General features: G+C 34.7%; 1 protein-coding gene across 1 annotated transcript; it reads left to right on the forward strand.

The window, feature by feature from the left end:
- The first annotated feature begins 324 nt into the window (after positions 1-324).
- Positions 325-24,542, forward strand: LOC128551628 (uncharacterized). Its single transcript, XM_053532523.1, has 5 exons — positions 325-510; positions 17,522-18,274; positions 18,723-18,875; positions 21,038-21,235; positions 24,417-24,542. The coding sequence occupies exons 2-5, from the start codon at positions 17,534-17,536 to the stop codon at positions 24,495-24,497; spliced, it is 1,173 nt and encodes a 390-aa protein (XP_053388498.1). The 5' UTR covers positions 325-510; positions 17,522-17,533; the 3' UTR covers positions 24,498-24,542.
- The last annotated feature ends 2,325 nt before the right edge of the window (positions 24,543-26,867 follow it).

Raw genomic sequence — 26,867 nt, forward strand, 5'->3', positions numbered from 1 at the left:
TGTATGCAGACAACAAAATTAAGACGAATAACTATATACGGACGTTATCGTCTCGGGGATTTTCATCCCCTATTACAGTGGCTTATTTAGATCTTTACAGAAGAACATTTTTCCTGTTATGTAATTCAAAACATTTTCAAGACGCTGTAGTGGAGATTTATTCTTACAGCTGTTATTTAATTTGTTTGTATTTTACTTAACGCGTGTATTTAAAATTTCCGCAATGCTTATATTGTTTTATTCATGGTTATTAACTTAAATGAAATAATCATGTTCAATGCTTTTTTATATTACGTTGAATAGGTAGAGATACTAGATAGAGAAACAAAATCCGACGTTGGTAGTAATTTATCACTGTACCAATGTTTTAACAAATCTAATTAGTAATCTTATACCAGTAACTTATCAAATCTTGTAAATGATCCATGGATACAGGTAAACAAACTTGCGACGCATTGCTATAATTGAGACATTCGCACGACAGGAAAGTACTTCATAAGCAAATAAAAAGTAAGTTTTATTTTATTTTTACTTGATGTTATTATTTACAAGATTAGATCTTTTTAAAACTTAAAGCAGCTGTTATCTAATTACGCGTTATTCTCTGAAACATTAGTAATGTTATATTGAGTTGAACAATAACATTTTTAAGTCGGAGTTGCCCTATCTTAACATTAGGCTAATGTTACGTTTTAATGCAACATTCTTTTTATTAGACATATTCAATGTAGTGAAAATTCATTGTCCGATACCTTGCTCGTCCTGACCGGGACTCGAACCTGGGACCTCTCGTCAAAAATAAGGCTCTAACATATCACTATTTCATGGAAGTATACATGCGCCCTTGAAATCTAACTGACTACATTACATGAACTGGAACCATGTTGTGACAATGACATGTTTCAAGAACACCATACTTTATAGACTTTTTTACCATAATGGCAATTCTTTTTTTTCTTTTTTTTTTTTTTGTAAATAAACTATCTATTCCTTTCCCCCTACATTTCAAACGTTCAAATCTGCCCATTTTTCTTTTAAAAGATTTTAGGACATCTGATTTTTGCCACATTATCGTCATCTATTATTGTTCTTTGTTAAGAACCACTTTCTCAAACAGTATAACTTTAGCTAGCTTTAACTAGTTTGCACACATCTTAATAGAAATGTATAACTTAAAGAAAAAATACAAACCTTAATTCAAACAATCAAGGCATTGATCAGTAGTAGTTTTAATACGATCACTTAATTGTTTGCGTGCTTGCATTCAATTTTTATGAATTCATTTTAATAATTAACACATAAAACAATAAGGTCAACACAAAGCATGATTGAAGTAATAAAAACAATGCAAATATAAAATAATAGAATTTTATGATTTAAACAAAGGAGTAGACCAACTTTATTGTCAAAATGCAAACATGAGATCATTAATTATCACCTTGTTTGCCACGTTCGATATTAAGATGTTTTCGTATTTCTCTTCGGTACGGATGTTTTAACAATATAACATTAGCATTAGTAATTAGCTATTTGCCGACTATTAAACAAAGACATAAGAAGCATTTGAAATAACAAACAGCCTGTAACTAAAATATTTAGTTATGATTATAAAATACATATACATTTAAAACATTGCATATGGTTTAAAGAAACATAACAAGCAAAGTAAGGGTCCATAAGTAAGATAAAAATTATTAAAATTAATAATGTAAGACACTATTTTTATATACATATCTACACGTACACCCATACACATACATACACATACACACATATACATTACATAACATACATATACATATTTACATGCATACATACATGTAAGCACTTACCCACACATATAATATACATACACATATAATCTAAAAGCACATGAAATGTATCACATTTAAGCACATTTAAAATTTAAAATCTGTAGGAAAGCTGCTGATTCTGACCAATGGCCTAAAAACTTCTATAAAACTACATGTAAATAAGAGACTGAATTGCAAAACCAGCCCAAAAGTGCGACAGGAAAGAAAATTAGTCTTAAGAAATCAAATATCCCCTCAAATTAGATTTGTGAAGAACTGATCAGCAATTATCTCACAGTGAGTCAAAAACAGTATAGTCTAGCGGCATGCTAACTAGCTGACAAAAGCTTTGGAGCTATAGACTGAGTCGTTATAAAAACAAGGTTTAAAATACATAGTCTATTGGCATGCTGACTAGCTAACCAAAACTGGAACTGAAGACTGAGAGATATAAAATAAATAGCAACAAGAGAACTAAAAAATCAAGCAAATAGGAAGCATGCAATAGGGCATTAACTTAAAGATGAAATGTAACTAAGGATGGGAAATACAGGGATAAGTAACTATAAGTATTAGTAAAAGTTTGGAATTCGCATGGAAAGATTTTTGTTGAAGGGTTTTGAAGGGATTGAAGGCATTATGTTATATCTGAAAATTTCTATTTCGAACAAAATAGGTTAAACTTTCAGGCACCACCAAAAGGTACATTAATACATTCGTATCATAAACTGCTTTGATAGGTTTAGAACTTTATATGCTAATTTCCGTTTGTGTGATCAGATACTTTAAAATGAGGTCGTAAATACTTAGCTGAATTATGATAGGAAAATGCAGTTTGTATTTAGACATTTCAAACATTAACTTTATAAATCCTTTCAAATATTTAAAAGAACCAAACATAACCGTTAGTAGAATGATCTAATTCACTTGAATTTTAAAAGAAAATCAATTTCATTATATGTTCGATTCTACATTCTCGTTAATTTACTAGGATATACATAATATGTCAGGCAGCCATTCTATTATAAACCAATAAATACACCAAAGCTACATTCAAAATAGTTTAAATGAAAATTAAAAGTAACATGTTTAGTTTTTAAAGAAATAAAAGCAGCATTTAAATTAAATTATATAGTAACATCTTTTACATTTTGAAAATGCCACCGTCGTGATTAAAACAAGTGAAGTAACGTAGTTTTCAATTGAAATTGTTTTATCAAAATCAGTTGACATCTATTACAGCACTGATTACTCAGATCTTATCCACGATTATGTTTCCCTTTATTTGATTTATCTAAATAACCAAACTTCAATCCTTGATACAATGTTTGATTTATACCACTGAAAATGCAAACAGTAATAGCTCATCAATATTTCGTGGGCTTAACGCTAAACGGTTGTAACTTCAATTTTGAAAATTTTACAGAAAGACAATAAAACTTAATAATTTTTGAAGCTTTCATCCTTCAAACCAAGTTTATTGCATTGAAACCTATTTTTGCATTTCATTTAACATATTATCAGCACTAGCTCTGTTCTTGCATTAAAAAGAGTAATTTGTAAAAATGTCAGTTACAACTGTTTGCACTTAAAATGTAGAGATTTGGGGAAAATGTTTAAGAGCAAAAGGGTTGTATCTGTCAGTAACAACTGTTTTGTACTTAAAATAAAGAGATTTTGGGAAAATATTTAAATGATTGTATCCAAAATGAAAATGATTTTTTTCCAATAATTTATGTGAATATTTAATTCTGACTTAATGTGTGTGTGTGTGTGTGTGTGTGTGTGTGTGTGTGTGTGTTTTCATTTCAAGTTAACTTACCTAACTACCAATTAGTGCTGCTTTTGTTGACTAAATAATATGAATATGAAACACAATATATTATAACTTTAGCATTTTAATGCTGTAAAGCAACCTTCGCGACAGAAATAAACATTTACAATTATAATTTATTTATTATATATAATAAGTTATATTAACATAATAATCATCAAAGGCGTCAACAACTCACAATCAATACACCATTTGTTAGCGGTCACTTAAATATGATGACATCCATGCATGTGCTTTGTCTGTGACTCCAAATTGATGTTTGAGTTTGTGTAACACTGTGTGGTGGTCAATCGTGTAGAAAGCTGTAGAAAGATCAAGTAGCACAAACACTTTTTAGATTTTTGGTCAAGAGATGAGAAGATACCATTCTGTACTTTTATCAGCCGACTCAGTTTAATAAAGACTGCAGTCCCTCATGTAGCTTAATTTCACTCGAATGCTGCTGAAGATGCGCATCTACCACATTTTCTATGACTTTTTAAATGAAAGGGAGCTTAGATACAAGCTTTCGTTTTTGAGAATATTTGGTTCAAGACCTGGTTTCTTAAGCTGAGGTCTTATCTTCGCACTGTTTTAAATTATTTTGGTATAATATTAACCTAATTCCATTGATGTATTTATGATGTTTGTTAGCTCATCAAGACATTTTTTTCAAAAGCCATGATAGTAAAGGGTCGAGTACACAGGATTAGTTTGGGGATTTTTGTACGATTTGTTTTACCTCTTCTGTTGTTGCAGGAGCCAAATCACCAAGACATTTTTCTTCTTCCTGATGCTCTGAACAAGTAAAAGTCTGCTATATCACAATCAGACTGGCTATGTGAAATAATGTCATTCCTAATGTTTTCAATTTATTGATGAGAAAGTCCTAAACTTCTGTGCAAGTTCAATTGAGGATGCGTTGGAGGCACGGGCAGCATCTTGACTGTCTCCCGGCTTTTGGTTATCTTGGCCAAACCTTTGTAGTCAGTGTCACATGACTTTACCATATTAGAGAAGTTTGTACCTAAATTAGGAATGTATTTATGGTACATGTAACACATGGGTCCCTATAAAGTTGGTGGTCGATTGTTAATGTTACATTAATTCCATTTCTGCTCAAGCTTGCGCTTTAAGTGGTTAGCCCTATAAAGTTTGTCTGTAAACCAAAGACAGCTAGGTCTGTGCCTTCTGGAAATGTATTTAGTAGAAGGAACGCTGCGAGGCCTTATCTGAAAGAATATACTTCAATAGAGCATAATTTCATAAAAAGAAAACGTCCTCTGACCGGTGCCTGTTTTGTGGCACAGGCATTGAAATGAATTGCATAATGGTCTTGTGACATATCACCAGTATTGTTACTAACACCTGGATCGATGACCTCGGCACCTGATATTATTCTGCTGCTGTCCCTGGTTATAACAACATCAAATGTATGGCCACGTGCATGGGTAGAATATCAAAATAGAAATTTGTGTGTTCCACAATGATAACAGCCTTATCAACTGCGCATATCTGCCTAGGACCTTTTTTTGTTGTTGGTTGTCTATATATCACTGTCACACGTGCGGAAAATCCATTGATACTCAAATTACAATTCATGTATTCAAATTGCTTAAAATCTTTGGCTTTCTAGATGCAATAATGGGATAAGTTTTATGCAGTTTTATGTATGAGAGCCACAGCTCCTCCAATGCTCCACAACATTTTTCATCGAATAATCATCTGGATGCAGTTTGAAATGTTTCTAAAATTTCATTTTGTGGTTGAACTTTAATTGTGATTTCTTCAGACAGTAGTTTTAATTAGTTGTAATTAATCCAAATGGATTCCTTCATTGACATCCCATACTGACTTAACTGTATGTGTACCCCCTCTTGTACCTCTGTATTTGTATATTGTAAATAAATGCAAGTTGGCGAGCGTGGCATGCCGAAAAAAAAGAAAACAAAGAAGAATAATGCAAACTTTGCTGATAAAGGGTGTTGTGATCGCAACACCTCTCCCCCTCCCCCTTTTGTATTAACTGTGATGCTAGCACATCTTGAATATAAACTATAGAGTAGGAAATATCTTTACAGTAGAAAGCTATGTGCAATTGTGTCTCCAATGTCATATTATAATTACTTTCGTTCTGCATAAGTATTTCGCTAAAATGTTAACAACTAAATAGGAACATAACTAACAAGGTGCAATGAACCTAGCTAGAATTCATTGTAATTTTTCCAATATCAAATATTACATATCGCATTAATTGGACCCCCTCCAACACCACCACACAAACAAAAATGTTGATGTCACTGATGATGTCATCAACTTAATTTAGTTTCCTTTGTACTTGTTCGTTAATGAATACATTATTGTGCAAAACGGTTGTAACTGGCAGTTACAACCGTTTTGCGCAAAAACAAAACAGCTCTTGCAGATACAACCTTTTGGCAAAAATATAAAATAACACATAAATCTTCAGAGTTCAAACCAAGTATTTTACAGGATTATGTAGACATGTAAAATAGGTTGAAAAGTGTAAAAAAAAAGTGATTTTTGTAAAAAAATTTCAGTTACAACCGTTTTGCGCTAAGCCCGCGATTTGTATGTGTAACATTTCAGAGCGGTAAATTCCTCAATCAATATTAGGTGATTGTCGTTATATATAGCTTTGACCTTTGCAGAGTTATACCTCTTCCATATGTACGTGTTTGATCGAATTTAAGGCAATTATTTGGAAATTTGGAAAATTGCGGCCATCTTAATTGTTGTTTGCCCTGTTCTGTAGCAGTGGATTTTCAGCACCTTTCTTTGTTGTCCGACATCAAACTTTGAAGAAAATGTAATAATAAGGCAGAAAATGAAAAAAACACTCGCAAGTAAATGGTTGTATTAATAAACGAGCCTGAAAACGGTAAAAGTTTCATGAGCATTGGTATATATCAATTTTACCATAATTTGTTTCAAGATTGATGAACTTACCTGTTTCAGTCAATCCATTTTTCAACCATTTTATAATCATGTTTTCTTTTAATGGACATAAATTTGAAAGTGAAACAGATTTTTATAAACGCGTTGCTAATTACATATTCAAACTTACTAAGCGTTTGGCGTAACGACATTCTGTTTGTACATGCACTTTTGTACAGATTATTACAGTATGCATGCACGTAATTTTATTTTTAGCTCACCTGTCACAAAGTGACAAGGTGAGCTTTTGTGATCGCGTGGCGTCCGTCGTCCGTCCGTTCGTTCGTCCGTAAACGTTTGCTTGTGACCACTCTAGAGGTCACATTTTTCATGGCATCTTTATGAAAGTTGGTCAGAATGTTCATCTTGATAATATCCAGGGCAAGTTCGAAACTGGGTCACGTGCGATCCAAAACTAGGTCAGTAGGTCTAAAAATAGAAAAACCTTGTGACCTCTCTAGAGGCCATACTTTTCAATGGATCTTCATGAAAATTAATCAGAATGTTCACCTTGATATTATCTAGGTCAAGTTCGAAACTGGATCACGTGCCATCAAAAACTAGGTCAGAAGGTCAAATAATAGAAAAACCTTGTGACCTCTCTAGAGGCCATATTTTCATGGGATCTGTATGAAAGTTGGTTTGAATGTTCATCTTAATGATTTCTAGGTCAAGTCTGAAACTGGGTCAACTGAGGTCAAAAACTAGGTCATAGGTCTACAAAAAGAAAAACCTTGTGACCTCTCTAGAGGCCATATTTTTCATGGGATATGTATGAAAGTTGGTCTGAATGTTCATCTTGATGATATCTATCCTCGGGCGGGGCGTGTGTTCTCCGTAACTATTTGATAAACGACATTGTGTCTGAAATCATTAGTCCTCCACCTCTGATTCATGTGGGGAAGTTGGCAGTTACATGCGGAGAACAGGTTTGTACTGGTACAGAATCCAGGAACACTGGTTAGGTTAACTGCCCGCCGTTACATAACTGAAATACTGTTGAAAAACGGCGTTAAACCCAAAACAAACAAACAAACAAACGTCAAGTTCGAAACTAGGTCAACTCCGGTCAAAAACTAGGTCAGTAGGTCTAAAAATAGAAAAACCTTGTGACCTCTCTAGAGGCCATACTTTTCAATGGATCTTCATGAAAATTGGTCAGAATGTTCAACTTGATGATATCTAGGTCAGATTTGAAACTGGGTCACGTGCCGTTAAAAACTAGGTCAGTAGGTCAAATAATAAAAAACCTTGTGACCTCTCTAGAGGCCATATTTTTCATGGGATCTGTATGAAAGTTGGTCTGAATGTTCATCTTGATGATATCTAGGTCAAGTTCGAAACTGGGTTAACTGCGGTCAAAAACTAGGTCAGTAGTTCTAAAAATAGAAGAACATTTTGACCACTCTAGAGGCCATATTTTTCAATGGATCTTCATGAGAATTGGTCTGATTGTTCACCTTGATGATATCTAGATAAAGTTTGAAACTGGGTCACGTGTGGTCAAAACTAGGTCAGTAGGTATAAAAATAGAAAAACCTTGTGACCTCTCTAGAAACCATACTCTTCATGAGATCTTCATGAAAATTGGTGAGAATGTTCACCTTGATGATATCTAGGTCAAGTTCAAAACTGGGTCATGTGCCATCAAAATCTAGGTCATTAGGTCAAATAATAGGAAAACCTTGTGACCTCTCTAGAGGTCATATTTTTCAATGGATCTTCATGAAAATTGGGTCATGTTGGGACAGGAGAGCGATTCAGGACCATCATGGTCCTCTTGTTAGTCTTTGGGATAGTGTATTTTATACTCAAACATACGGCGCGGATAGCTACGTCTAGCCACGGATAGAAACGTAGTAATCCGTATCGATCCGTACTTGAGCCGTACCTTAAAGTAGTAACCCGTATCAGTCCGTACAAGTCCGTACGGCTCAAGTACGGATCGATACGGATTACTACGCTTCTATCCGTAGCTAAACGTAGCTATCCGCGCCGTATGTGTGACTGTGGTATTAAGCAGAAATAGTGCGTTAAGATCTTACTCCAATCTGACTAAAGTACTTGATCATCTAAATATCTGAGAATGACCCATTCACATTCGTCCTCTGTATCTTTTGGATTTCCAATATTGCTATTTCAATTTTTGCAAACTATTTTAGCTCACCTGTGCACGAAGTGCTCAAAGGTGAGCTTTAGTGATCGCCCTCTGTCCGTCGTCCGTCCGTCCGTCGTCAACAATTTGACTGTTAACACTCTAGAGGTCACATTTTTGGCCCAGTCTTAATGAAATTTGGTCAGAATGTTACCTGCAATAAAATCTTGGACGAGTTTGATGTTGGGTCATCTGGGGTCAAAAACTAGGTCACCAGGTCAGATCAAAGAAAAAGCTTGTTAACACTCTAGAGGTCACAATTTTGGCACAATCTTAATGAAACTTGGTCAGAATATTACCCTCAATAACATCTTGGACGAGTTTGATATTGAGTCATCCGGGATCAAAAACTAGGTCACCAGGTCAAATCAAAGGAAAAGCTTATTAACACTCTAGAGGTCACATTTTTGGCCCAACCTTAATGAAACTTGGTCAGAATGTTACCCTTAAAAAATTCTTGGACGCGTTTGATATTGGATCATCTGAGGTCAAAAACTAGGTCACCAGGTCAAATCAAAGGAAAAGCTTGTTAATATTCTAGAGGTCACATTTTTGGCCCAATGTTAATGACACTTAGTCAGAAAGTTACCCTTAATAAAATCTTGGACGAGTTCTTTATTGGGTTATCCGGAGTCAAAAACTAGGTTACCAGGTCAAATGAAAGGAAAAGCTTGTTAACACTCTAGAGGTCACAATTTTGGCCCAATCTTAATGAAACTTGATCACAGTGTTATCCTCAACAAAGTCTTGAAAAAGTTCGATATCGGGTTATATAGGGTCAAAAACTAGGTCACCAGGTCAAATCAAAGGAAAAGCTTGTTAACACTGTAGAGGCCGCATTTATGATGTATCTTCATGAAACCTAGTCAGAATGTTAATATTGATGATCTTAAGGTCTATTTTGAATCTGGGTCATGTATGATCAAAAACTATGTCACCCGGTCAAATCAAAGGAAAAGCTAGTTTACACTGTAGAGGCCACATTTATGACTATATCTTAATGAAACTTGGTCAAAATGTTAATCTTCATGATCTATAGCTCAAGCTTAAATCTGGGTTAGGTGGAATCAAAAACTAGGTCACCATGTCAAATCAAAGGAAAAGCTTGTTAACACTATAGAGACCATATTTATGACTGTATCTTCATGAAACTTAGTCAGAATGTTAAACTTGATGATCTTTAAGACAAATTTGAATCTGGGTCATGTCGGATCAAAAACTAGGTCACGAGGTCAAATCAAAGGAAAAGTTAGTTAACACTTTATGACCATATCTTAATGAAACTTGGACAGAATGTTAATCTTGATGATCTTTAGGTTAAAGTTAAATCTGGGTCAGGTGGGGTCAAAACTAGGTCACTAGGTCATATCAAAGGAAAAGCTTGTTAACACTCTAGAAGCCATATTTATGACTGTATCTTCATGAAACTTAGTCAGAATGTTAAACTTGATGATCTTTAGGTCAAGTTCGAATCTGGGTCATGTCGGTTCAAAAACTAGGTCACGAGGTCAAATCAAAGGAATAGCTAGTTAACACTTTAGAGGCCACATTTATGACCATATCTTTATGAAACTTGGTCAGAATGTTAATCTTGATGATCTTTAGGTCAATAGGTCAGGTGAGCGATACAAGGCCTTCATGGCCCTCTTGTTTAATCAATCAAACGGCTTGTTCGAATGACAAAGAGTAAGAAAAAGGTGCTGTCGATCCAAGGCTCGAACCAGAGACCCCTCGCTTACAGAGCAAGTGCCCTACCGACTGAGCTAACCGGCTGTCTGACACTTTACGACATAGGAATTGTAAATATCAAGACCCAAGGCTACACATAGATTCTTTTAAGCTTGCAAAATACTGTAAGTAAGCCTTTTGATAGGCTAGCGGAAGGGTCGTCAGAACGAGGCTATCAATAGCTCGTCAGATCCTAAGCATAGTGTAATAGGAGATGTACTTAAATCAGATTGGTTCTTACTCTTACACAAACTAACGCAATCTTGCACAAATTATTTTTTTGTGGTTGGATTTAACGTCGCACCGACACATAATAGGTCATATGGCGACTTTCCTGCTTTAATGGTGGAGGAAGACCCCAGGTGCACCTCCGTGCATTATTTCATCACGAGCGGGCACCCGGGTAGAACCACCGACTTTCCGTAAGCCAGCTGGATGGCTTCCTCACATGAAGAATTCAACGCCCCGAGTGAGGCTCGAACCCACATCGATGAGGGGCAAGTGATTTTAAGTCAGCGACCTTAACCACTCGGCCACGGAGGCCCCTTGCACTAATTAAGTTCTGCTTTATGTCTTATATCTATTAACAAATCTAAAATATATTACATATTTCATGGTATTAGAAACATCGAAATAAATAGTGAAGATAAAAAGTTTTCCACAGGCGTAATCTGTTATTAGATTTCCTTAGATTTTTTTGCGTTCTATTTTAGGCTATACACGACTCATGTTAAAACTGTACCGCACGTATGTTCTTCTACCTTGCTGTACTAAGTATATTATGTGTGTTAATAGGAATGTATTACATTTGAATTCAATTCACCATAATTTACTAGAATTTGATTAACAAGAGGGCCATGTTAGCCCTATATCGCTCACCTGAGTTTAACTGCTTGCTTGAACAATTTATTTGCTAAAGCTTAAAAAACAAAAACAAAAACTAGGAGAGAAGGTCATGGTAAAGATTCTTCAAGATAAGTACTGAAATCTGTTAACAAATTTAACAGGTGGTCAAAATCTCTTTCCTGTAGCTTCAAAAAAAGAAAGTAGGTCAGTAAGTCAGGGTAGATAATATTTAAGATGAGTATTGAAATGTATATCAAAAGTTCTACATGTGGTCCAAATCTATACGCTGTATCTTCAAAAACAAGAAAGTAGGTCATGATAAAGAACATTCAAGATGAGTATTGAAATCTGTATCAAACATTATAAATGTGGTCCAAATCATTTTGCTGTAGCTTCAAAAACAAGAAAGTTGGTTAGCAGGTCACGATAAGAACATTAAAAATGAGTATTGAAATCTTTATCGAAAATTACCTATGTGGTCCTAATTTCTATGCTGTTAAGATCAGTGTGCAAAACTGCATAAGATATCAAAATTTCAAGTATGTATGTTAAAAAACAAAAACGTAGGTCATTAGGTCAAGATTACGGTCAAGTGACCCGATTTACTTGGGGTCATCAGGTAATTCTAATTAAACAGTCTAGAAAATATGATCAGATAATCTTTGAAGTATATTTTTCTATATAACTCAAATACAAGTGACAATCAGACAAGAAGATTTTTTAAACGTTAGTCTGTGTAAAGCTTGGTACCCCCGGGCAGGGCCTCTTTTCACCCTAGGGGCATAATTTGAACAATCTTAGTAGAGGACCATAAGGCAATGCTACATACCAAATATCAAAGGCCTAGGCCTTGTGGTTTGAGACAAGAAGACTTTAAAAGTTTCTTCCTATATAAGTCTATATAAACTATGTGACCACCGGGGCGAGGCCATATTTGACCCTAGGGGAATAATTTGAACAATCTTGGTAGAGAACTACTATATGATGCTACATATATCATAGCCCTATGTCCTGTGGTTTTGGACATGAAGATTTTTTAAGTTTTTCCTTTTGGTTGCCATGGCAACAAGAGTTCTGCTTGGAATTCAATTATTTGAATAATTTTGAAAGGGGACCACCCAAAGATCATTCCTGTGAAGTTTGGTGTAATTATGCCCAGTGGTTTTCAAGAAGAAGATTTTTTAAGAAATTGTCGATGGACACACGACGCACGACGCACGACGGACTACGGACTACGGACATTGAGCGATCATAAAAGCTCACCACGAGCCTTTGGCTCAGGTGAGCTAAAATGCCAGTCTTTTCAACCAGAATAATGTCTTTTTTACATATTTTGGGGATGACATTTCTAATTATAGATGTTGTGATATATATATATATATATATATATATATATTCTTTGATATATTATAAATGGCTCTACTTTTAGTAAAATATCATTTTAAAAAACGCCAGTAAAAGCAGCAAGCTGCTTTCATACATCTAATAACATTGACTTTATTTAGCAAATTAATGTCAAATTTGCAATATCGTTATCAAAATTCAAGAGGAAAATTCGAGAGTTTATACATAAACGGAGGCTTAATTGGCAACGTAGGTTAATTTTAATCACATTCTGTACCTTTTCCTTTTAAATTCCTCTGTATCTAGTTATTGTTCCTCATAACGCTACATATTTGTTTGCAGTGTTCAGAGCCAGTAGGAAGTTTTGTATTATTGAAGTTAATGACTAATGTGTCAGTCACACTACACTGTATAGCGTTAACGGACGCCAAACGTATAGAAAAACTGCGACAGAAAGTTATCCGGTGACGAAAGGCATCCCCTGCTGCTGCTCGATGCTCTCGCGATAGGTGTATGGGGTGCATAAAACGCACAATGACCGCAGGATTAACGCATATATACAGGACGAACAACGTTCAATTAACGGATAACTCCGTACTAGTAACGGACTTATACCGCGTAAAACCAAAGCGCAACGCATGAGAAACTGTCAAAACGTTCTTGTAGTCCGGCCGAGAATCAGGTCCACCGGACAAGAACGAATGCGAACCGGTCAATTTTAGAATAGGGAACGCACGAGTAAGAATCAAAACGTATATCTGCGCATTGTTACCGTAAATCTAACTGACAACTTTGTCCGGTGGTGTACATTCTAAATTTTGAACATGCTCAAAACCTTCGATCGGATGGAATGAACATCGCCGGACAAGGAGCGCAGGTGCCGCATGAGAAACGGAAAAGAAACGCATGCGAACGGACAAGAACGGATTGAAAATTTTGTTATACGTTAGACGTCCATTAACGCTATACGGTGTAGTGTGACTGAGACTTTAACTAGGTTTTAAGAGTTAACTTTGGAACCATAGTGAGGGCCAAGCATAAGGATACAAACTCAGCATAAAAGGTTTGAATTTACCAATGATATATTTGCTACAGACGGTTACAAGTCGGAATCTAATTATATTCCTTTTGTCGTTCATTTTGCCTTTCGTATATTTTGCTTAGTCTATTTTTTGTCAGATTATGAAGTGAGAACTACGTTCTGTGTATCTTACAACTGTGTTATTTCCAGTGAAGCAAACACTATGTATTATTTACCATCTATAGTTTGTAATATCGTAACACTTCATTTGTCAAGTTAATATTAAGATGATTCTTCTCAACAGTATCAGATGCTCGCCTTAGTTTGACACGGAAAACCATAACATTCTGCCAACAGTTTTTTCCACGCAGTTATCAAGGGTTTCATTGTCGCACATTTCAGCAAACAGTCATCCAATGTTGACCAAAAGCAGATCACTCTACTTCTTACAAAAAACACAACAATTTCCATAAACTATAGATTATATCTTACATTTAGAAACTCATGTTCCACAGACCCGCCCGCTAAGCTCAATAGGAGAGATTGTGTTTGCATACAAATCCGTTGTGTTTCCTATTTTTGGAACAGATAAGACAAAGATCGGATGGGCAGAAGCCGAGCGTCTATGTTTTTTTTTTAAACAGTGATGTTTTTCTGACGGGTTAAACTTTCTTAAAACACAAATTATATCAATATTTTTTTATCAATGGAAATGATATAAACAAGCATTTATTGATTACTTTTGACTATTATTTCGAAATAAAATAGATTGATTAAAAACGCTTAACTTACAGTGATTTTCCTAAACGTGTGGAGTCTCGCTACGCCGCTATTAGAATCATATGTGATTTAAAATGGTTTTTCATTTTTAAATCTATTTAAATGAGAATATACGAAAATCGAAAGCATTTCAAAACTGTTTGAATTTAAATTTTTAAAATCCATAGATGAGCGAAAAAGCTATTAAACGTCACGGCAATCTCTCCTATAGGCAGGGCGAATATCTACGAATCTCAGGGTCGGGATTAGATCCCCGGACGGGTCGTATGTTCTTCGTGACGATTTGATAGAAGATATTAAACACAAAAGCTTTGTTATATGATACAGGTTACGAACTGGTTTAGATCAAAAACACAAGTCCTTCCTTTCAAAAATCATCAGATTTCACATTTTCAGAAATGTCTTGAAACTTCGGCTTTCATCCCTAGGATCATGAAAGTTGATAGGGAGATTGGTCATTACCAGCAGATAACCCCTATTGATTGAGAGATCAGTATGTCAAAGGTAAAGGTACCAGTGATCTAGAACAGTTAACGGTTTTCGGATGATAACTCAAGAACGCTTAAGCCTATGATCAAGAAAGTAGATAGGGAGGTTTTTCATTACCAGCAGATGACCCCTTTTGATTTTGAGATCAGTAGGTCAAAGGTCAAGGTCACAGTGACTAGGAACAGTAAAACGGTTTCCGAACAATTACTCAAGAACGTTTGTGTCCAGGATCAGGGAAATTGATAGGGAGGTTGGTCATCACCGGAATATGACCCCTATTGACTTTGAAGTCAGTAGGTCAAAGTTCAAGGTTACATTAGCAAGGAACAGTTAAACGGTTTCTGGACGATAACTCATGAACGCTTAGGCCAAGTACCATTCAAGGTTAAAGAGAGGTTGATAATGACCAGCAGATGACCGCTGTTGATTTTTAGGTTAGTAGGTCAATGGTCAAGGTTACAGTGACCCAGAACAGTTTAACCGTTTCCAGATTACTTAAGAACGCTTGGGCCTTAGATCACGGACTTGATAGAGAGATTGGTCATGACCCCTATAGATTTTGAGGTTAGTAGGCCTAAAGTCAAGGTCACATTGACCCAGAACAGTTAAACCCTTTCCGGACGATAACTTAAGAAAGCTTGAGCATAGGATCACAAAACGTAATAAGGACGCTTATCATGACCAGCAAATGATCCCGGTTGATTTTGAAGTATTACGTCAAAGGTCAAGAACAGTAGAACTTTTGTTTACAGAGAGCAAATAATTTCTGTTTCTTGTGCAATTCCTGAATGCAGAGGTGTGGGTTACATTTACATCATATAAATAATGTTATCAAACATGTTAAACGTTTTCCATAATAACAAAGACAATGTAGCATATGTCTATACAGGGCAAAATTTATGTAACAGGACAACCTATTTAGCAGGTGTGCTGACTGTGAATCTTCACTTGACCTACTTGATGACGTTTTGAAGCTTGTGAGGTCACAGTGTTTGTATCACGTGACCTGGGCGTCATTTTTTCTTTTCGTAAAAAGGCGTCAGGCTTTATTAACAACAAAGTCGTCGTCGAAACTTGGAAGCAATGTAATTTTTGTCATAATCAAGTTTGGTCAAATATAACACAGGCTAAGGCAAAAAGTAAATACTGCAAACGTAATTAATGGTTATATGAATAGACGAGTAGTTTTAGCCTGAAAACGGGAAAACTGTTTTCTTGTGTTAAGACATTAAGCAAGTGTTCCTTTTGACAGTGGACAGTGGACACTAAAGTTGGACTGTGTCTTATCGACTTACATGGACTTATCTGATGTCCTGTTAGCGGCTTAAGTTAGAAAAAGAACGACAAGCCAAATAATACTACAAGCCATTTTGTTCTTACTTTACTATACAAAACTGTTTTTTTGTGTTAAGACAGCAAGCAAGTGTCCGTTTCGACAGAGAAACGATTAACTGTGGACACTAAGGGTGGTCTGTGTCTTATCGATTCACATGGACTTATTTGATATTCTGTTAGAGACCTAAGTTCGAAAAAGGACGACAAGCCAAATAATACGACAAGCCCAAATTGAATGTTCATCAAAAGCATATCACTCTACTTCTTACAAAAACGATATCAGCTTTCAAATACTATGGAATAATATAATCTGATTATATTGTATATTTACTGTTCGCGTATGATTCAAATACAATTAATCTAAGCTACTCCTTAATAAGTCTAAGTACATCGTTCTATAGTTATTTACAATTCAAAAATGTTGAAAAAAAAAGATAAATATTTTAGTTTTTTCACTATCCTTTCCCATAACACTATCGCCATATATTTATACATAACGTTGTGTTTCAAGCCGTTAACAAGTTATTATCGGGTTCCGAATTATAAGATAGAAGGAAGTTCCATTAATCTGTTCTTAGTACGTACGTCAACATTGAACTAAGACCGAGCCAAACAAAATCTATCAAACACAATCAATAGATTTTAAATGTAGTCAATCGCAGGTAGTTTAAATGATCAGTAAAATATAATACATAAAATAGAACACTGATCTACTTACGTATGTGTGAAAAGAACACACATTTTTACAGGTTTGCACCACTATTGGTTTTTTCCATAGGCCTTCATTATATTAAGAAATCACCCTGCAACACAATCAAAAATTGAGAAATGACAATTAAATGTTATTATTTCAAAACTAGAAAATGTCAGACATAAAAAATAGTAATGTACAATTTCCCTTCAAGCACACGTACCCGCTTTGTTATAGGACATAAAGAACCCACGTAAAAGCTCACTGACACATTTTATTCTAATGTTACTATTAAAAAGCCAGGCATTCAGCTAGACACATGTAAAATATAAATTGCACAGAAAGCGTTATATTGTTTGATTTTAACACAAAAAATATATACTTGTAAACAGCATTTTTATCTAATATGTGTAATTTACTCTACGGGTTTTGCAGTACCTTTCTTCAATTAATCCAAAGTGGCTGTTTAATAACAACGTGACCTTCAAAAGAATATTAATAGTAAAATGCAGACAGGAGTAAATAAATATTTGAAGTGCGTATTATCATTATAACAGATTATTTACAGCTTCTGTTAGATATGTCATCTAATAGTGAAACGGTTAACTGGACTAAAGGATGTACAGGACTGACTGTCACAAAGATTGGTCTCTCCAAATACATAATTGATACATGGAAAGCTCATTTGCTTACTTGGAAAGAAAAAGAACTTTCTCATCTTCCCGAGTTCTTTGAAGACGTAGATGAAGGAAGTATAATTTATCAAAAAGGGACAGGAAATAAAAAAGGGTGTTGGATAATTAAGTGCCAATGTCAGTCAGGATTGTGTCAAAAAATCCTTGACCGGTTGCGTGATTTACACGGACATGAGTCAAGAAAAATCGTTTGGAAAACAATGCCAGAAGAACAGTCGGACCAAACGGCGTCGGACAAAAAGAAACAACTTTGGCAACTTACATTGCCTACGGCTTACCCGTTTGTCTCAGAATACTGTAGAGTCTGCAGTATATGTAAAAGTATTGATTGCCCATTTGAACGGCATCGCAACGGCGTACCTTTGTTTGACTATACACGATCGAATAGTATCGATTCACATTTCTTGCCTTTTACAAGTACTAGTATTTTCCAAAGAAGAGAGAGAATTGTCGACGAATATTACTGGAAGATTGCAAACATGTTTATGTTTAGAGGAACGGAGAGAAACGAAATTCCCAATACCGGACCTGAAGATACAGACACTGCGCTAGTTTTCAAGATGATGAAATACTGCAAACTGTTCTCACTGGATGGAGACGAAGCACAGGATGAAGTTTACGATGATGTATGTTCTCAAATATATGTTGATTGATAAACAAGCATACATTGTTGTATCCTATGAAATTGAATATATATATATCATTACATCAATTTTCATTACCTTCTCCCCTTTATGGTTCTGACTGAAAACAAATGAAGCAGTTGTCAAAATAGAAAATATGCATAATAAAATGATTAGAAAAATACGGCGTTCAATGTTGTGCATAAATGGGTGCAGTCAGAACCATAAAGGGGAGAGAGGTAGTAAACAATGAATGCAACAATATTTTCTGCAGTTTGCATGAACAAGTCAAACCTTTATTAAATATCTAAGAAAAAGAAAATAACAAAATATATATATTATCTTGGTACCAAAATGATGGATTTTCTTCACCATTAAATAAAGAATTCGAAGAAAGTCAAGTACAATGTGAAATATCGCTTTTGGTGAACATTTGATTTAATATTTTCAGTTACTTGAAGTAAGAAACTTCCTGATGCACACCACAGATAATCGTTTGTCTGACGAAGCTTTGGAAGAATGTTTCACTCGTATGAAAACAGTATTGGAGACGGAAAAGTTTAGTGACACGTTCAGTACAAAAGCAGTTGCGGAGTTGTCAATGGTTTGCTAGAATATTTCATTTTTTATGTATAATTGACAAAGAATGCATGTAGCAATTATTCAGCAAATAAGTTTTAGAATATTGAACCATTTACATTTATAATACACTATGCAATATGTTAAATATAGTTATTACGTATTTATGAACTTACGTATGTTTTAACGAAGTTTAGTAGAACTGTCACATTACAGTTGTCGCTCCAATGTGCAAATTTTAAATTAAAGAAAAATGGGCCTCATTTGAAAGAACTGCGAATGGACATTTTGTCTGATTTAAAACGCAGCATATTTCTATTATCAAACATTGACGTTCTTTGAATAAAGTCATTGTCCTTCCGATGTGTATTATACCATCATGTGGGCTGGGCCCTGGTGATATTTTTCCTTCGCAACTGATCTCGTCAACAATGATTATTATCCAACGACTAATACCTGGGACATATCGTTTCTTATTTAAACGTAAAAGCTCGGATTACATTAAGTGAAGTCGGTTAAATAATGTGGGTCAACGAATTATTTTTATGATTCATGTGCCACGAAATTACAAAATAGCATAATTTAGGTTATTTTTTTCCATTTTTTTTTCTTGAACAGTTGTTCAAACTGAAGTGATTTCAGTGCAAAATAAAACGCTGTGAGTTTTCTTCAGACTTGCAACTGATATGATACTGATATCAAATACCTTAGATTAGATATTTTAGAAAAAGTACTGAAAAAAGTGGAGCGACAATTGATCGATTTTATTTACTTTTTAGATTAAAAATAGTACATTTTGATTAACTATAAAATCAACAAAGAGGTTGACATTCTCATTGTGGAATAAATTCTTATATTAAACACATGTATCAGAAGGGCCTAAATTGTCCACCCGAAAACTTGCAGTATATCTGTATATTACCTAATACAAGAATGATTTTCATAAAGTTTTTGTTAGTTACAAAAATGTTGAATTCCCTATGCTATGTTTGTAAACATCACGTTATCGTTGGATCTGTTTCTAAATTATAGCGTCGTTTCGGAGCATTCTTCCGCAAAAATCCGAAGATGCGCGACGGGTTCGTAAGCAGTCGGAAAACATATTCGGTTTGAAGTAAGCGAAAGGTTTTTGTCTACTTGTTGGTTATTCTTGAACATATTCACGACTATTGGATCCGATCCGATACAGTGGGTCATATTTTCAGTAAATATGAAGTCTCATCTACAAACTCTGCTTTTCGTATAATACTCGTTCGGGTTTTAGTAGTGGACCTTTAAATTATATCCCTTGGAGGTAACTGCTACAGTTCTGAAGACTTGAAATGAAATAAGAAAAAACATAGGAAACGTGCGGAGGCATAAAGCAATTATCTTGAATGATTTTTAAATATTCTCATTTTTAAATATTTTTCTTTTGTCCATAAGTTAACTGCTACAGAACTGAATACGACGAATATATATAATCAACAATGACAATGAGTTTATAAAACAACCACTTTACTTACCCCTTTCTTTCGAATGTTGCTTTACTTGTTAAATTTTTCATTTTTTCAAAAACTGTCATTTTAAGGGACTTTGAAGAAATGATGCATAATGTTTGATGGCAATACAAAAAGTGCAAAATACAAAAAAAAAAAAAAAAAAAAAAAAAAAAAAAAAACCACACTTCCTTTGATATTTGCAGTATTGTCTCATATTTGATGAACAATATTAACGGTAAAGCGTTATCCAGGCTTTTCTTGAGAAAACATACGAGTACTATATAAATGTTAAAGTTACATCGTTATAAATTACATTTAAGGAGATATATATCTGTCACAATTCCTTGCGGATTTATAGGAACGATCAAGGAACAAACCATGTGGGGGCTCACCGATATTCATGAAGTCTTCTATACATAATAAATGAATATTTTATCACTGTACTATCAAGGTACCTTTCAGCGAGAGTATTGAAGAGGCAATATTTTCACGAGTGTTGTAGCCTCTTGTGAAAGTGTGAAATCTGGTGATCACGCTTAAAACAAGCAAAGTTTTGTTTTATTTTTATATTGTGTTTCTCAACGGTTTGGTACATTAATGAGTTTCACGGTTATTTCACAGTGCAGTTTTAATAGATGTATTTTACGATGCTTTATAAAGCATGTAATAAATACACTTTATCGCACTCTCTCTCTTCTTTTTTCAGCTTAAATCAATGTCGATATATTTAACAACGTTAACATCGGAAGAAGCAGACATTGTGAAACAGGCTTTTGCCGAACAACAGTCTGCTTTGAAATATGATATCCATATCACCAGACAACTGAAAAATGACTACGTGTTAGAGGGACTCTTGAAAGTTAGCGTTGAAAAATGCAAGGAATACACACAGAAATATGAGCAGGTGTGTGTCTTTTATATTACATATATTTCAAGAAATTATTTCAATTAAGTGTTAATTATGATTTTAAAAGTCAGAAGGCAGTGAATCTTTGCCTTTTATCTTTTCATGTCATACCGGGTATATTTTATAAATATTCCATTCCTGTAAGGGTAATATGACAAATATTTACTTTGCAAAAATGAGTTAAATGATGTATCGAAATAATTATCGTTTCCAGTTAAAAAATGGATATTGAAACTGTGTTTTATTATGCATATCATCAAAAGTTAATGCGGCGCACTGGCAAAACAAGAGGGCTAAGATGGCCCTAGGCCGCTCACCTGAGAAACACACCATACGCACCATAACAGTGTAAACATGTTTGACCAAGTGAGTTCATGGAAACAAATATTCTGACCAATTTTTCATTAAAACTGGAGCAAAAATCTTGAGTATACCCAAGTATTTCCTTTGATTTGACCTAATGACCTAGTTTTTGACCCAGGATGACCAGTATTCAAATTTGACCTAAATTTCATAAAGGCTATCATTCTGACAAAATATCATGAAGATCAGTTGAAAAATAAAGCCTCTATTGCATACACAAGGTTTTACTTTGAGTTGACCTAGAGACCTAATTTTTTACCCCAGACTACCAATATTCGAACTTGTCCTAGACTTTATCTAGGCAACCATTCTGACCAAATTTTATGAAAATCTAATGTAAACTGCAGCCCGATACACAAGACTTTTCCTTGACTTGACCAAGTGACCTAAGTATTTGACCCCAGATCACCCTGTTTCAAACTCGACATAGATATTATCAAGGCTATCATTCTGACGCAATTTCATGATGATCAGTTGAAAAACACAGCCTCTATCGCAAACAAGAGGCTTTTTTTCGATTTGACCTAGTGACCTTCATTTTTACTCATATTCAAACTCTACCTAGATTTCATCAAGGCAATCATTCTGACTTAATTTCAGGAAGGTCAATTGAAAAGTAGAGCCTCTATCGCATACACAAGATTTTTCTCTGATTTGGTCTAGTGACCTAGTTTTTAAACTCAGATCACGCTTATTCGGACTCAGTCTAGATTTCATCAATGCAATGATTCTGATAGAATTTCGTGACGATCAATTGATAAATACAGCCTCTATCACAAACACAAGTGTTTTTTTTTTATTCCACCTTGTGTCCTATTTTTTGACCCCAGATGACTTTTCTGTCAAACTCAGCCTAGATTTCATCAATGTTATCATTCTGACCCAAATTCATGAAGACTGTTTGATAAATAAAACCTCTATCGCATACACAAGGTTTTCTTTAATTTGACCTAGTGACCTAGTTTTTGACTCCAGATGACAAATTTTAAACTCGGCCTAGACTTTAACAAGTATTCATTCTGACCAAAATTGATGAAGTTTAATTAAAAAATACAGCCTCTACCGCTTACAAAATGTTTTTCTTTGATTTTAACTAGTGACCTAGTTTTTTACTCAAGATGACCCATGTTCGAATTCGGCTTAAAATTCATCAAGGTCATCATTCTGACGAAAATTTATGAAGTTTAATTTGAAAATACAGCTTCTATCGCATACACAAGGCTTTTCTTTGATTTGACCTAGTTTTTGATCCCAGATAACCCATTATCGATCTCGGCCTAGATTTCATCAAGATGATCATTCTTATTAAATTCCTTGAAGAGCAATTGAAAAATACAGCCTCTATCGCATACACAAGCTAAGTGTTGACAGACGACAGACGCCGGGCATAGAGCGATCAGAAAAGCTCACATGAGCATTGCTCAGGTGAGCGAAAAACATCACACACACACACACACACACACACACACACAGAACAGTGAAATAGGCGGTGAATACCTTCAAAAGTGAACACAATACAAAATACTTGACATATTAGAATCTTAATCTTTAATCTTTGAAAATCGGTGATTGCCCTTGTTAACTAGATGCCATCGGGCAACATGTCTAGCCCTCCCTTTGACCACTTAGTGTGACCTTTTCCTTTGAGATAGAGTCTATCTCATTGAGTTAAACATTCATGCCAAATACAAACAAAATTACTCAATGCATGACAAAGTTATGGACCGGACAAGATCTGGCATGACCATCAACCTACAACTGTTACCTTGACATTTGAGATATGAATCTGAGGTTTACGGATGACGCCCCGTCTCACTGGGGTTAACATACATTCCAAATGTAAAAAAGATTGCTCCATGCATGTCAAAGTTATGGTTCGGACAGACATCAGGACGGATGCACGCACGCATAAACATCGAATAGTCATTAGACAACCATGTCTTCGCTTCAGCAAGCGGACTCATCAAAAAATATTATTTGTCGTTCAGATGCCTTTTATAATATCACTCAAGATGATTATATTCAGGACAAATCACTGTCGGGGTTTTATCCTTTTTTAACAAAAAGACTCTGAAGCTAAAGTTATAGTGCAACACACTGATTGATTGTATGTCCTACTTAAAACGATACAGTATTAAAAATCACATCGACGCACAACACAGGCAATGAAATTATTTGTAGGTATCGTAATGCGTGTTGCAAGTTTAATATAGAAATGATATATTTTAACAAGTGATTTCCTCTAGAATACAGCTAACTACTTGTCGTATGGATGCGTATTATCATATCACTCGGGATATAATTCCTTCGCATTGTCACGTTTTGGGATTATATTATCAAACACAGAATACCTTTTGAAAAATAAATTTACGATTAAAACATACTGTCTTGTCAGTCACCAGACTGCGTATGGTCGCTTTTTCAGTGTTTACTTTTCATTTTGCAATGAGTCTTGTAATTTCATAACAATTCAGATAAACAACTGATCCTTACACGTTGTAACAGATGTGTTTCCAAGGACGCTCACAACAGAACAAAATCCTGACTGATCTCAAAAAAGAGAAAAATAAAGCATTGTGCAGCATAAAAAAAATAATTTTCGGTCCCGTAGTTAGTCCATGCTTTTAAAGTGTTTTTTCTTCTTTCTTTTTTACTGTGGTCATTTCACAGTATGAATTATGCAGTAGCTTCTCATTCAAGATCTATGATCATTTCATTACGCAAGATATTATGCAGCGCAGATGTGCGGCGCATGTGCATACATAAGTATCAGAATTAACTTTTAACATTTGCGAAACATTTATTTGTATTTAAGGAGACCAAAAACAACCCAGTAGAACGACATTCAGAAGAACATAGAAATCCAAACAAGGTAATACTATGTTTGTTATCTTAGTATATTGTATTTTACCTGATGCGTTAATGGCGGCGACGAATGTGATGATAATATAATGTATTTAAGTATAATTCAAATACTACTAGTTTATCGAACTTCTGTCTTAGACAGGTCTTTGTCATTCACTGATAGCAGGAATATTGTACCACTACTGAACGATATGAAATCAATAATGTGTACAGTAAACTCATGGAGAAATGACAGGCTTTGAAGAAATTTAAAAAAAAAAGAAAGAAACGACGACAACATAGAAGTAACAAAAAATGAAAACTTGTAGTCTCAGTTTGACCTTAAATATAGTTGTAGGCGCTTTTCGCGATAAAGTGAGTTCGAAATGAAAACTTACTGCTATATACATGTTACATCTTCTTTATACGTAAAGAAGCATTTCCGATGTATTTGCTTCGATCCCTGCGAGTACTAGTGTTAAAGGATTATACACCTTGTTACGAAAACGGCCTCTGACGTATAATCCCCCTGTTTATTAAAGGGAATATTATATACAAACAACCGGTGTATGTATATTGCGTACTTTAATATTTCACCTTTTTAAAATAGATTAATCATAATAATTATTGTTATAACTTACTAAATTTCTTCGTAGTTATGTATTTTGATAAGGTGTAGTGGGTATTGGCTGACAATCTTCGTATAGAGGATAACACTGGACATTTATCCATTTACGATCTGATGTCTCGTCATTTTCATTTTCAGTCATAATACATTGTGGAATTCCTCTACCGTTAATATGTCTTTCTTACAGTTTTTAACCAGGTTTTCAACGAAAACCTGAGTTATTAGATTGGGGTATGTCGTTGGTCGGTCGGGCGGGCAACGTCAAACTGGTGTTTCCGGTCAATAACTTTTGTTTCGGTAAAGATATTTGAATAAAACTTGGTGTGTATGTAGCTTATATCAAGACAAAGGCTGTGATTGATTTTGGGGTTTCTGGGGTCAAGGTCAAGGTCACTGTTACTTAAAATAGAAAAAGGGTTTCCGGTCAATAACTTAACTTAGGAATGAGCTATCATGATGAAACTTGGTGTATAGAAAACTTATATAAAGTTGTAGCTTTGGATTGATTTTGGGATTTCTGGGATCAAGGTTAAGGTCATTGTTACTAAAAATAGAGTTAGGGTTAGGGTTAGCATATCTTCTACATGCATGGAGGGATTTTGATGAAACTTGGCACAATTGTTCACCATCATGAGACGGAGTGTCATGCGCAAGAACCAGGTCCCTAGGTCAAAGGTCAAGGTCACACTTAGAGGTCAAAGGATACAAGAATGAAAACTTTGTCCGGAGCATATCTTCTTCATGCATAGAGGGATTTTGATGTAACTTGGCACAATTATACACCATCATGAGACGAAGTGTCTTGCGCAGTTCCCTTCTTTAGAATTACTTCCCTTTGTCGTTACTATAAATAGCTTATATTGTAACTTTTTCATTACTAGACGTAGGGAAAAATCGAGACCACTTTTCTGTAGTACAACATGCATGTTACATCCAATTTTGAGGTGTATTTTGACCAATCTCTACCTGGTAAGGATTTCTGTGTGGACTTAATTTTTTTTTTTTTTTTTTTTTTTAAAGATTAACTTCCCTTAGTTGTTACTATAAATAACTTATATTGTAACTTTTTTATAATTGACCGTAGGGAAAAACCAAGACCACTTTTCTGTGGTACAACATAGTTGTTACTTTCTAATTTTAGGTGTATTTTAAGGTATCTCTACCTGGTAAGGATTTTTTTTGTGGACTTAGAAAAACATAAGAATTACAATGATTACTAAACAACCACAAAATTAAAATTACATCTGCAAATACAGGTGCTAGAGTAAAGAAATTTGCTGTGACGGGCGTATATTGTTCTGGCACTCTTGTTTATTCTTATGAAAAGTGTTGAAAACCTGGTTTCGTGGCATTGCCGCGTTTCTTGTTTTTATATAATTTGTTATGATGTTTTGCGGTTGAGAGGAACTATCCAGGCATAACTAAAAAGTAAATCAACAGTTTACAAAAAATACTTATAGCCATAAGCCTGACTAGACATGCCTGCTAAATGTATATCCCACTGAGTTTTAATAAGGGCAATATTTTTTTCTTCTCTTGAAGTTTGTCCCTTTCGTTAAAATACACAATGTATGTTTTCTGTTTGATTAACAACTGCTTTACTTGTGTTTAAGTCAAACTAATTTCACATTTTTTTCTTATGAATCAAAAGGCCTTATATACTGAAGCATTAGAAAGTAAAATCTGGGAAGTAGAACCCTAGAAAGCACCGAGAACAAAGCAAACAGTGAAAATTGCAGACTCGGTTTTATTGGGTCTGTTCATGAGTGGTAATGGAAAATGCAACACTGCCCA

This window comes from Mercenaria mercenaria, unplaced genomic scaffold, assembly GCF_021730395.1.
Source record: "Mercenaria mercenaria strain notata unplaced genomic scaffold, MADL_Memer_1 contig_137, whole genome shotgun sequence".
NCBI classification, from domain to species: domain Eukaryota; kingdom Metazoa; phylum Mollusca; class Bivalvia; order Venerida; family Veneridae; genus Mercenaria; species Mercenaria mercenaria.